Below are 14528 nucleotides of genomic sequence, written 5' to 3' on the forward strand. Positions count from 1 at the left end.
TAAAATAGGGCTAGGAATATACAGGACAAGAAATGTAACATCCTGTAGCAACAGTGAAAAAGGGACTCCTGTCTTCACTGCAGTGTTTGAAAGCTATTGTAACTGGTTTTATTAATAGTAGTAGCACACACTGCAAGCCTCTGGGCTCCAGAAATGGTGCTGAAAGTTTTTTAAAGGAAACTAGGTTTTACATATGTTGAACCAAATATTTCTCTGCATTGGAGTCTATTGCATACTGTTGTAAAGATCCGTGTATATACTTTGTATCTATCTGCAGAAATACATATTTTCAGTTTTACGATTTTTTTTTTTTAAAAAAAAGCTTTCCCTAAAATATGGCGATGAAGCTTTTAACAAGTGTCCTTACTGGAATAACTTTGAATTCTGTAATTGGTTAACTGCAAAGGAGATGTTTTAATCAAATAAGAAAAACAAGCATCCTGAACTTAACACCTCTCACTGATCTTGCAGGTGTTAAGAATTTCTTTCAACACTACAGTATATTTTTTTTTTGCTGTCATCAATCAATTTGGGTTACTATCTGTCAATCTGTATTTTTTCTTAAGCTTGCTGCTTTATAGATAACTACTAATACTTAAATCCTTAAATGTATTTTTCCCAGAAATTATTTCTGTGAAGTACTTTCCTAGTTAGTTAATTTGAACACTCCATAAGGAATCAGATTCATCTCTGTAGTAATTTGGGTTCTGTTTTGGTATCTTCGTTTAACCAACTTGAGCAAATGTGCTTTTACTGCATATTTTACTTGGCTCTAAATGCTGAACTGGCACAGTGAAATGTTAATTATGGACAACAAAAATGGTCAATTGCTTTAGAACTTATGTAGTATAAATAAATGTTAAAATACCAAAATATTGACAAAGAGGAAATAACATAATATGTTTTCCTCTCTTCCAAAATATTTTTACTGACAGTGTTAAATAGCTGCGAACTCTGATTTTTTCAGCTATGCTGACCAACAGCAGGGAAGGAGAACTCATTGATCAAGAAACTGGGACCAGCCTAAAAAAGATACAAAAGGACAAAGGTAAAATTACAGACTGTCTTCCATCTCAGGCATTTAATTACACTTACTATGTGTTTTATTTCTTTTTCTAATATTCTGAATATGCAATGGCACTATCTTATAAATTTAAGAGAGCTTAAGTGCCTATTTGCAATGAATAATGTATCCAGTGAATTTAAATGGCATTCTTAGGAAGTGTAAACAATCAAAATTTGTTTCTCTCTGTTTATATAGTATGGGGCTAATATTTTGCTGGTCTTTTGACTCAGTTATTTATGAAATTCCTAGCAAATATTTGATTAGTCATATAGTGTTGTTTCTTTGCCTCCAGGGGATGTGTGTGCAGACTACACTAATGTTGGTACATAGGTGAGGGAAATAAGCCATTTTTTGTGTCTAATAATATTACATGACCTCACAAGTGAGATGCAGCAAGGGAATAAGTGATGTTTGGCCTGTAGTGATTGTCCTGTAGGCAGGGAAGTGCCGTCCCTGCTTGGTTCTCCCTGCAGTGATTCTTGGGCACTGGAGAACATGACTCTGTTGGTGTATGCAGGTAAGGGCTGGGGAAGTGTTTTAGTGACAGCGAGCGTGTGGCATCTGTGGCTCCACATTGAGGAAGAAACCATTTTGTTCCCTTGCAAATATAACAAAATAACCCCACCTTATTAATGGGCAAGAGGTTTACAATGGCAGTACGTACAGAAAGCACAATACAAAATGAGTGCCTGCAAGAAAAAAGAAGATGGCATATAGTTGAAGAAATAAAACTGAAGGTAAGTGAATACTGGAAAAGTACTGCAGAGGCATGTATTGAGGGTGATGTTAAGGTTTCAGAGTGACAAAGATGTGAAGGAAAAGAAATAGAAGCAAGAAATCAAAAGAGGAGTCAACATAAGCTAAAATATGCTTAAACGTCTACTGTAAATATGAACATTTTATCATAAATTAAAATACATACTGATTTATATTTCAATTGAGGTGATTTTAATGTATTTACTGAGAAAAATAAAAAGAGAGGTACAGACAGTTTTATGAGCTACTTAGAAGAGAATTTGGAGGCTCCATGTGCCCTGTGGTTCCAGCATTACATAAAATTATTTGACCAGATTAATTATTTTGTATGATCAGCTCTATTCCTTAGACATCTGTGAGCGATCCAGTCATGGGTAGGAAGAGTCTGAAACTTCCTCCGCGTATTTTGTATTTTTGTACTCAATTCTTTGCTTGACATCAGAAGAAGCTGTTTTCTATTCACATGTTTCTCTAGGCATTTAAGCACTTTCCTCATGAACCCCAAAAGAGCCCTTTTGTGCCATTCTGAGATAATTTTCTGTCTGGATCATCATGCTTAAATCCTTCTCTCTTGACTCCTGTTGGCATTTAGAAACCAACAACAGAGACTAAACAGTTATCAACCATACCTTCATTCCTAAGATTTAAAAAATATATTTCTGTAGTAAATACACAGGTATTTCATTTAAATCTGAAAGTATAGTTTATTTTAATTTTCTTGAACTGTGCATGGTTTCTTGCCACATGTTTAGTCATTTTTCAGCAAAACAATTCAATATCCTATGGGGTTCAAAGATGCGAATCATGTAGTTACTGGTAGTAGCAGTCCTGTCACTCAGGATGGATGAAGGAAGGTACAGTTTAAGAATCAGAAAAGACAATTCAGAAATCCCAAAAAGCGTGAAAATAATTTAAACCCCACCACCTGTGAACCCAATTCCCAGGCTCCTGTAATCACTGAACGTTCCTTGTAACATGTACAAAACCACAAAGATCTGATGCTAACATTTTGTGTACCATAATTCACCTTAAGATTAAAGTTGGATAGGTTTTTTCATTTCCTGGTCTACATTTGTGCATAGTATTATCTTTCTTTAATTGATTGTGTACTGGGAAATAGGTCTTTATCCATATGTTACTTCTGCATGCGCTTACAGGGGTTATTTTAGAATGAACTTAGTGTTCAGAAATTCACCTGCATCAAAAAAAAAGTGCTTCAAAATCATGAGACATTTTAAATTATCATTTTAAAGACAGAATAAAGTTTCTGTTTTCTACTTGGTCTGCACAGATGAAGTTTTTCTCTGAGAACATGAGAACGAGAAATTACTCCTTTTTGTCAAGTAAAGATGTAATTTGCAAGTAATCCCACAGATCCAGAACTGAAACCTTTTGATGCCATTATAGTGGAACAAATGCCGAAATTTTCAAGGCACCAACATTGTATATCCAACAAGTCCAAGCTGATTTTGCATTTGGCAGTGTGACAGACCTATATTACAGTTCCTGTAGAAATCTCTGTTTTATAGGATACAAGCACCCAATGATGGATGGACTGCACCAGCAGCACAGAGTCGACTCTGCTTCTGAAAATCCCCAGCCTGTGTGTGCTGGGCCTTTTGGTCACCCCATACAAGTATTATTCCTCAATGATTTGTCTCACTCCCATATAGATTCTTTGTTCCTAGTACTATTACTGTTCTCTTGTGTATAATCATTTTGGGCTCTGGTGCACCTCAAATACGTTGAAAGTTTTTTATAGTCGGATGTGGACAGTCACTGAAGAATGTGATCTGTGCTGGGTTGCTCAACAAAAAATATATGTGTAATTTGTACACAGAAAAAGCTTTGTTTTTCAAAACATGCCATTACTTTTACCAATGCAAAATGTATTTACCATGGAAAAGATTTTCAAAATTATTAAGAAGGAATGTAGTTAAAATAAAAGTATCAACATTTATTAAGTATGACAAGTAAGCAGTTTATACAACCGTGGCAAACATATGTTTTCACATCTGTTTTGAGTAATATCATCATGATTTTAAAAATGATTTATAGCTCTGCAGGCCATAAAATGCCAGCTTTGCTGTAAGTTGGAAGTTTTCAGACAACAAAGAAATTACTGAAGGCATATATTGAACACGTTTTTGTGTTACACACCTTGATATAACTTTACAAATCTGAGCACTCTGTAACAATTAAGATAGCAGTGAATGAAAATTAACTAAAATTCAGCAGTGGTACTACTTATGTGAAATCTTAGCATAAAAACCAACAAAAGTTATTGTAATGATTATAGGCAAATACTGCAGTATCCCTTAGGATACACAGTTTTTGCTTTTCATGTCCCATTTTAAGTGATCTCAGCACCAGACAAAAGCGTGCCACTTTGTTCTCATCAAAGTAACTTCAAAGTAATTGGGGCTGAAGAGAATATGGCTTAACAGTCTTTCTATAAAAGACAGTTAATCTGAGGTTGTTCCAATTATGTTGAGCCATTTGCATGTTGGTGGGGCAGAATTTACAGAATTAGTGGCTGTCTCAATGCAGAGGGGTTAGAGCCCGGTTATAGACCATACCTTTCAGCTTTTTTAAGGAGAAATGCTATTAAATCTCAATTACTCTACATCCTTTCATCACCTTTTTAGGAAGTATGGTCAGGCTTAACATTAGAGGACAACAAAGTCAAACATCTTTATAGGTCTGCAGTTGCTTTTTTTAATACAAAATGCATCATTATATTTTTGTCAAATGTCTTTAACCATTATGGCGCACAAGCATTTTGCCTGTGCATCCACGTCAGGGTGTAAGTGAAAACCATATGAAGAGTAATCTGTACTTTATTTTGAAATCGCTAGTGAAAGGAAACAGAGTTAGAAAATCCCCCACAGAACATAGCCCTAAATGTTTACAGAAACTTAAACACAAATTCTTCCTGATGGTGCCTACTTGCTATGTCTGGTTTTAAGCAGTTACATTTTACCTGCATAATTGCTCACAGAAATGAAATTTTAAGTTCATCTGCTTCAGTATATATCCTGGAAGAAATCTGTATTGTACGGGAAAGGATTGTATTTGACACAGCCCTGTATAGGCTTTATAGAAACCTCCATATGAATTTTGGCATTAGGAAGGTTAAATGAGCCAGAAAATAATTTGGCCATGCCTTCCAGTTGGATTTAAATGCTGGTAACAATTACTCTGTTTGACTGCATGACAAGAAATATTTCGAACTCCTCGTGTAGGATGGAGTAATAAAAGACACTGGCCCAACTCTTGCCTCAGTGAAATCAGTGGGAATGTTCATAATGTCTTCAATGAGAACAGAGGTTAGCCAAAGCCTGATATTTTAGAAGACTGCTCCCCCAGTTCATGTTACTGGTTATTACTCCAGACAGCAATGGTACACACTCACAGGCTGCTCATGTGCTGTTCCTCCTGGACCAGTGGCATGCCCTGAGCCCTGGTGATAGCTGGCCCATGCCAGCCCTGCCCCTCTGCTCTGATTTCAGCAGGGGGCAAGCAGGACATGTGGGACCCAGGGGACCTGGCATGCTTTGACCGGGTGTTCACATGGGTATTTGGGCCGCTGGAGCTGTGCTCCGCCCTGAGTGAGCCAGAGTAAAATTTCATAAATTGGCCAGTATCTTCAGACATAACCATTGTTCAGGCAGTCTTGGAGTACAGATAAGGATTGTATTTGTTGTGAAAGTGATTTGCTCTGAATTTCCCAGAGCTGCTCAGTGGCAATGCTACCCCCCTTTAGCCCAGTTGTGTCTGCATCTTCAGAGCACAAATTTGGACTCAAGGGCTATGTCTCGCGTTTCCAGTAGACGGCAGTCTCCAAAAGGGTGCATGTGGCAGCTATCCCTTTTCATTTCATTAAAGTACACCTTTCCCTTTATTATTTCAAGGAAATAGGAATTTTGCATCATTTCTGTCAGCTGAGTGAAATACTTTCAGATGTCCAGAGACTACAGTAATGAAAGAATAACTATATTTATTTGTTGTATTTCATTAGCAGAAAACAGGGTTTATGCTGTTTAAATTAATCATTGCCAAAGGACTGGGTTAATCACAGTGTGAGGGGAGAAGAACAAGCAGGTGCAGAACACCTGAAACAGCAACAGGCCTCGGAGGTGGGGGTGTCCTCCAGAGAGAGGACTTTTCCAACAATTAATCTGAAAGCATCCAGATGGAGAGTGCAAGGAACAAGAAAGAGAACTAGGAGTACGAGGCTGTACCACACAGAGTGTATACAAAGTGTACGATAGGTGCCAACACTTCAAATGTTCACCATGCTGTTTCTTTGATGTATCAATACTTGCATGTTAAAGATATAATGAGAAAAAAGCAAATTTTCTTCACAAATGTGCTCATGAATCTCCTCTTGAGATACATGAAAAACTCCCCAAATTAGAAGTGAAGTCACATTCCTTTTAGTATCTAAGTGTGTATATTAGAGACCTGGGTGTCATTTTGTAAGCAGTGGATGAAATAATACCTGGGTTTAAAGGTTGCAAGGGTTTCTTTTTCCAAAAACCTTAAGTGACATGCGCAGTGCAAATGTTCACTGGAAAATTCAGAGATATTTTTACATTTTCTATCTTATGAGAATACTGAAAGATAAGAAGCACAGTGCTCTATTCTGGGTAAGGACTTTTTCCACAAGTTTTTTTTTGTTGTTAAATTTAACCTGCAAGTGAACTGACAACTGTTAAAATGGTGGCCTAACAGTAGATGTGATCTTTCATCAGTCAATCAAAAAAAAAAACCCAAAACCCAAACCCATAAAACCAAGGCAAACTCTTATTAACGCTTAGATTCACAATATAAGTAAATAGAAAGTAATGGTAAAGCTTTAATTTTTAAAGTGTCTAGACTCATATCATTATAACTGTGTGTTTAGCCATTGCTCAAACGTTTATAAATACAAGGGCAGTTATGCAAGAGATATTAATGAAGTATTCCAAGGTCACATCTTTTACATTAAGTTCATATTCTTTTTTTGCAAAATCATTTTTAAGAATGCATTTTTTTTCTGAAGTGTGACTTACCTGCTTCGTAATTATCTTGGCAGATGCACCAAGACAGTTTCTCACATTGATATATAATTTATTAATATGTTTTATTTATTAGATTTCAGTGACTTTAATGTATTGTTGTCTAAATGCTACAAATTATGAGTCTATATAAATGTGCTGAAATAATGAAATTTTCTTTACTGAAGAGGCTTTGAAGCAAATTTTTTAGTAATGTATTCATGTAAATCCATGCAATGAAATGGGCAAATAAGAACAAAATAAGACGGAAATAAGGTATCTGCTCTCCAAAGTCAGGTTGTCTAAAGAGTAAGCTCTTTAGAGTTTACCATTTCCATTTCTCCTCCGATAGTGTGAATTGAGTTTTAGTTAGGTCCATCTTACTGAGGTATATTAGATTTGAAAAAGGGGAGAAAAATTGCTGATTGGCACCCAGTGACTTAAGAAAGCTTTTGGATTAGGCCCAGGTATCTTTTCCTTAAAGTTAGTACTTACATTAAAACTGACCCTTTGAATTCTCTAGTTCATAATACCTCTAATGCAAAGTCATTAACCTGAAACTGCAGATAGCAACGTTCTTAATGTCTGTGAGTTACGTAGTACGTTTGCCTTCAGTCCTCATTATGAGCAGTAAGATCTGAAAAGTATGCATCCTGAAAGATTGCTGAATGGTTTTCTCATGTTACAGAAATCCTGGAGATCTCTGGGAATGCACAGACAGGGGTTCAGCCTCCCCCTGCCTATGCTCTGAGCCAGCCCTGAGCACCAAACCTGCTCTTGAGAAAATGTGTGTGTGCATTTGTGTGCCCAGGTGTGTAACCATGCAATCACGTAGGGAAGGAATAAGTTCTTCTCTGAATTCATCCAGTAAGTCTTGTCACCACTTTAAATTTTTGTTTGCACAGACGGTATTTGTTACTGAAAAAAACACGTTGTTTCTAGCAAGGACAACAAAGACTACCATCTAATGTTTCTTCTCTAGGAAACTGCTTAGAAGCCATCAATATCTGCTTTCAGCACAGGTGTCTGTTTTAAGAAAAGACATTTTTGGCCTATTTCATGCAATTGGTTTAGTCCAAAATGAATGAATGGATAAAAACTTAATAACAAAAATTAATTGGTGATTTTGAAAGTTTTGTAGTATTTTTGTCTGAGGAAGACCTTCAAAGTATTCATAGAAGCTGCACTTCATAAAATACAGGTTTCTTTTCTAAGGGCTACTAATAGGGAGGTAGGCTTCAGAGTTTGTCATGTTGCTTGCAGATGGATGTTACATATCAGTGAAATAGAGTGACACAGTCACAGCCGTGGCCCTGGCTCCGGGACCTTTGTTTCAGTCAAGAACAGAGACGACAAAAAATGCTCTTAATCGTGACAGCAATGTATGCTCCTGCTGTTGAAGAGCAATCCCCGCCTTTATAGCATCAGTGGACTTTGCTTTATAGAACCTAGTTTCTGGAGAAGACAGCTCGAGAGCTGCAGGTGCTTGCAGGGGGATGCTCTGCATGCCTGTGCTCACAGGCCATCTGCCTTAGGAAAGCATGAGCTATGGGGAAGCCTTGGAGCATACCTAGCACAGGTGGATCGTATTCTGTGTAGCATTTTTATGTATTAGGACTCTTTTCTAATTTGATCGTTTGAATATCTTAAGCTCGCTCTGTGGAGTGTGTCTGCCCTCTGTGTAACAACCACGTTAAGGTGGCAATTAAGAGCTCTCTTTTCCCTAGTGGGGAGGACTTGCTGCCTAGAGGTTTCTGGTGACAGGAAGGCTGAAGACAAAACCATACATTTATGTGCATCATCAAAGCATTTGTGTACATGCTGCATTAGAACAAATATTCCTGATAATAAAAAGTAATAAATCCTTAGTGGACTAGTGAACTGACCTCAGACTGGAAGTAAAAAAAGATTGTCCTCTTGAAATAGGTAGGTAGTCATGAAACCAGAATGAGTGTGTTCTTCATTATATTTCAGACATTGCATTGAATTACATCGATAAAGTTAGAGGCTATCTTGTTAGCAGAGCTGGTATGACCCATATACTGAACTCAGAAGCCACTGGGGCTGCAGAACATAAAGAGGTCCGGACCACAGCCAGCTCAGACTGTAATTTCAGGGAAATCAGATTTCATGTTCGATTGTTGGGGCAGAGGGCACCACTACAGCACTACTTACTGTGTTAGGTATTTGTTTTTTACAGCCATACTTATTTCTGGGGATGGACAGTTCTATTAATAGTTTTTTCATATTATCAGCTGTACTTTGGAAATTAAGCATTGTACCTGAACAAGTGGGAGGCCACAATAGTAAGCAATTAATACACTTTTAACTACTTTAAACCAAACACTTTATTTTGAAGAAAAATAGCCCATTTTGAATTCTTTCCATGAAACTCCCTGCACTTTTGATTAAGTTCAGTATTAATGTTGTGATGTTCTTTTAATGATTCTTATTAATACCATAGCAGGTGGACACATGGGTGAGATATTGTAAGAATGCAAGTAAATGAAGTGTGTATTATGTATGTTACCCAAAACCTTACTTTCCTCACAAGAAAACCACGTATACATAGAATTTTGGCTGGAAGTGCCTTTTTTTTTAACCTTTTTTTCTTCTAGACTGTATTCAAACTTTTTTCTGTATTCATGCTATTCTTCTATATATTCTTCGTAAATGAATTTAGTGGGGAAAACAATGTGCACCCTAATCAAGGAGTTGTCATGTTTCTGAAATGTCTCCCTCCTTTCCCTCTCAGCTTACCTCAATCACGGGAGCAATTTATTCGCCAAAAGAGTAAACAAACCTTAAATGACTGATTGTGAGACTATCATTATACAGTCATTATACAACCCAGTAAGTTACGGTATAACATAAATAGAATAACAAGGAGGACATAATCATTCTTACACTAACAGTAACAGTTTATCAGTACCTGTCTTAGCAAGCTGGTGAGTGCAGGGAAGTGCCCACGAGAGGGGCTGCCTCATCACTCTGAGAGGCTGCTGCCTGCTACCGGGTGGGAGGTGAGTGCTTACATTTTCTGAAGATTTCCAGCTGTGAATAGTAGTCTTACAGCAGGTATTTAGGACTGGTAACAAGATGGAAGGAGAGACACCAGTGCTTTGCTGTATTTGGGATACCCCAGTCATTGGGGTACTCTGTGGGAAATAAACTTCCTTTTCAAAACTCCTCAATTTGCAGCAGGAGATTGAATCTCCTAAGTGAAGCCTCTTTCAGGCTGTTGTGTCTCTGCATCATATCTATCACACTACCTTCAGTTAAAGCTGTTCCACTTCATCTGAGTGATTAAATCTTCGTAAGAGCAGGCTCCTTGACTAGGACCCTTGGCCTGCTGTATTATTAGCTATACTGTTAAGCTGCTTTGTTTCTTTTCTCCCCTCCCCAAACTCCTTTACTAAATCATCCCAAACCAATAGTCTGATGGTTTGAAAACAGGACTCCGGTCTCTCAAGTGGCCACTCCATTTGGGGCTTATGTGACCATAAGCCAGGGAGTACTGTCATCCCTGGGCTTACAGTCTATCTCAGGTCCTCCAAAGAGGACTCAAGTTAAGCTCCACAGCCAAAATACAAGTGGCCAGAGGGACCTTGGGCATAAATTTAGAGAGCTAAAGGCAACTATGAGATTGGCTGGTGATGTTTTTAGATATCTCATCAATGCCTCATCAACACATTGGTGCCTATCATTAGGACACCAAGTGCCTTTGTAGCTTTAATTGGAAGCATTAGACTTCTGAGAGATTTTAAGGCATCACTCTTATTTCCATAACTGTAGTTTGCATGAATACTTGTGAAAATCAGCCCGTAATTGAGCCACTTTTGAAAGCAGAAGTTGGACTAAGTCATTTTGAGATGTTGTATTTGTAATGCTTAATCATGTTCATGAGAACTGTTAAAAATGCATCATTTTCCCAAAAGGTTGTATTGCACATAGACAGGCTCACTTATTCTTTAAACTTTTTAGCCATTAGAATTGCGAAATTCAAGACAAATGAGTACAAAGCTAGAAAGACAGTGATTATTCCAGTACAGAATTCCCCAGGCACACTTCTTTCTTTGGTCATGCTTGGCCATTGCATGTTGCTCTCAAAATGCCAACTGATTTATTTTCTTCTCTTATTTTGTAGTCAGTGTGACAGTAGTTTCTAGAGCAGATTTTTCTTCTAGTTGACAGAATATGACAGGCTATAACAAGTAGTTTAATAAATAAAATTCTCCTTCCAGGTGTATTTTGAAATGTTATAATCTATAAAACATTGTAAAGTTTTGAATCTGTCTATTTTATCCGTCACCTCGACTGCTGTGCAATATATTGATAGCTAGACTTGGCTTGTGTGAATTTGCTGACATATCCCATGGCTTATTTGGGTGAATGTTGTCAGTGTGGGGATACATAAATGTAAAATTTTTAATGACAGTTCAGTGGAGTGCCTCTTCTGGTGTGGTAGAAGATGCCTTTTTGATGTAGAATATGTTGGAGACTGGAGCATCTCTGGTAGATGACTGAGCTGAAGCAGAAAATGAATATGTGTGTATACATGTGTCTATTCACAGAGGTCGGAAGATACGGATTGCTCAGAAAATAAAATATTAGTTGTACATCAGTAACCTTTGGAAACATTTTAGATGCTATCATTAGGAGATTTGCCTGTATTTATTATTGTTGTCTTGGTTTTGTTAGTTGAAAAATATAGAAAGTGATTGTAATTGAAGGTGCCCTCCAGGCAAAAGTGTGGAGAAATTCACATATTAAAGGAGGAGTCACCAGAGCTGCTGTTTGACTTTTGACATTATTGTCATACAGCCTACGGCATTACAGGCAGAAGGGATTTAGATAGAAAAGAGAGCTTGAAATTACTCTATTAAAAGATTATATTTTTATATACTGATTTTTCTTTTAACTGGTGTATTTTAAGGAAAGCATAATATTTTTGTAAAATTAAAATAACAACAGTAATAATAACAATAATAATGATTCCATTGGGCCATAATTCCTTTGTTTCTTTGTATAAAGCTTCTGATATTAAAAAAAAAAAAAAGCCACCAATATTCAAAAACTATTCAGTGAGTTCCTGGGAGATAGTTTTATTGTTTCAGGAACATTCATTACTAATCTCTTTCTATACACACATACTGAAATCTCAGCAGAAAATAAGTTGGGTACTTCTAGATCATAGTCTTATTTGTAATAAGAATTCTCTCTAATATACAAGATAACTTTTCAGCACCCTGTTTTAGGGCTAGAGTTTTGTAAACATCACTACCTATATAACTTATATTAAATATATTATAAATCAGGCTAGAGTTTTAATTTTACACAAATAGCAGCTAATATATCATCAGTCACATCAAATGCTGAAGCTAAATGGTCCTAAGTATCTCAAAAGTATGATTACCATTCTGTAATAGTTGTAACTAAGTTGACAGAATTTTTGTGGTTTTTTTTCAGCAATGAGTGCTAACCTACAAAGATATGTGGGTTAATAAATTTTAATGATAGATACCTGAAGTCTCAACGTTTGAAATTTGTACTTTTCCTAGATTTTTTACATGACAGTGTTCCACTGTCTGAAAGGTAGTGCACGGTGTCTCATGCTGTAGGAAGCAGCAAGGTAGCTGGTTTGGGACCTCCACTTCTGGATTCTGGTTGACTTCAGTGAAACTGTGTTCTGATGTTCAAACATGTAAGTGGAAGCGGTCGAGGAACTGGTTTCTCTTCTGTGACTCTACAGAAATGCTTGTTCCCATTTCCTCTTAAGAAAGTTTACAGCCTCAAGGACCTTCATTTATTCCCACATCTTCCTTCTCATCTGAAAAGGAGTATCTCATCTCTCTATACACGAAACTGCCTATCCATCAAAATCCCATTTTAGTATACTAGGGTTTTATCTCAGAACAAAAGGGAACAGAGAAAACCTATGCAGTTAGTTTCAAATACAGAACAGATAATTTGCTTAAAGTTTACATATGAAGATCAAGATACAGGGAAATATAGAAACATAGAGACTGTAAGGTTCAGAGCAGCCTCTTCACCCTCTTCGATGGACTATTCCAGCTCTCCCCTAAAAATCTAATGAAGGAAGAAAAAAACTGAAGTGTCTCTTTCAAAGATTTGGCTCGTAACTTCACAATTCTGCAGTTGGTAGAATAAGAGAAGGTCAGATCTGGCCAGTTCATGTCTCAGCCTTCAATAAAACAGGTTCGTTGGTTGTGCCTGCAGTGCAGCATATCCCCTAAAGAAATTACTGCTCGCAGAGGGCCTGCAGTGGTGCAGCCCGGTTGTGCAGCGCTACAGTGCTTCCTGGAGGAATTCACACATCAGAAATCGGGTATGCCTCGGTGGAGCCTGGTCGCTACTATGGCTGACCTGCTTGTAGCACACAGACTATCTCAGGTCTTATATATAATAACACTGCACTGTGCAATATGGACACATCCTGGCTGATAAGTAGCTGTAGCATAGATTTAGAATGTTTGCATCACAGAAATGAGACTGTTTATCTAAAAGGAAAGATTAGAACAGAAGAAATCCAGAAGGCAAAATAATACATATTAAACCTTGTTTTCCAGGCTGTTGAATCAATTTATAGTAATATGCGTGTGAGCAGGAAGGTAACAGCATCTGGTAGCAATAAATGTTTCCTTTCCTGAGTTACCAAATTAGCTACGGGAAGGTGATTAGAAATAAAATGTAATGATTTCTGATAGAAATAGGTAACACTGCATGGGCTTTGAGATAAGAACTTGACAAATGTGTAAAATAAGTGAAAAATAAGGGAGGGAGATTACCATTTTCTATGTCGTGTGCCAAGATTTGTGCATTTCAAATGTTAGCAGTTGGCTTCTTTTCAAAACTGATAAATAATGATGTTTGTTGTGGAAACAATTATCCTAAAAATAATTTAAAGGGATTGTATCCCCTTTTTGTTTGCCTATAAAGACCACATTCAATTTATATATAGATAGAAAGAGTTCCACTTGCATCTATAAAACAGATCTTAAATCATTCTAAATTATTGATGTGCACAAAGAACTCTTTCCGCTTTTGTTTGAAGTTTTATTTCTGCGGCGTTGTGCTTTCTAATTGTACTTTCAACTACTATGACATCTGGTATAGTTGCTTCAAAAACTTTCAATACTTTTCTTTTTTAATGATAGACAGTCTTTTCAAAGACAAACTGTCTTCATTTTGAGCAAGAAAAATAATTAGTTGAAAAAAGATCACTGATTTGGCCGGGGAACTCACCATTTTACTTTTTTTTTTACAAATCACTGTTTTATATGATTCCAGCACCTACTCAACAGAAAGCTGGCCAAGAAGAATTCATCTCTGCAGCAACTCAGAAACCATAGAGCATCAGCATATGTCCTTTGCTTCCCTGAGGAAATCCAGTACTTTATTCTACCAGAAAGAGTACCAAGAAAGTACTTCACAAACTGATAGTCTCTATATGTCTAACAGATGGAAAAGTAAGCTACTATTCCAAGCTGCTATGCCCAACAATATAGGAGAAAAGCTCAGCAATTGGAGAAGAGATTAATCCTTAAAGTCTGCTTAGAAATATTTTTAAATATAGCTAGTGATAAGAATATATGGTACAACAGTAAACTTAGTTCTAATGATCTATGACATAATTGCAGTCT

The 14528-nt window shown here is 36.9% G+C and overlaps 1 protein-coding gene across 7 annotated transcripts in view; it reads left to right on the forward strand.

Annotated features, from left to right (window-relative positions):
* DACH2 (dachshund family transcription factor 2) overlaps positions 1–14528 on the forward strand; it is a 311886-nt gene that overhangs the window by 254807 nt on the left and 42551 nt on the right. For all 7 annotated transcript variants that reach the window (XM_042807358.1, XM_042807360.1, XM_042807363.1 and 4 more), the window contains one exon: positions 968–1048. In XM_042807358.1, coding sequence (XP_042663292.1) covers positions 968–1048 — 81 coding nt within the window. The remainder of the gene's footprint in view (positions 1–967; positions 1049–14528) is intronic.

The sequence above is a fragment of the Tyto alba genome, unplaced genomic scaffold (assembly GCF_018691265.1).
Source record: "Tyto alba isolate M040663 unplaced genomic scaffold, T.alba_DEE_v4.0 Super-Scaffold_5, whole genome shotgun sequence".
NCBI classification, from domain to species: Eukaryota; Metazoa; Chordata; class Aves; order Strigiformes; family Tytonidae; genus Tyto; species Tyto alba.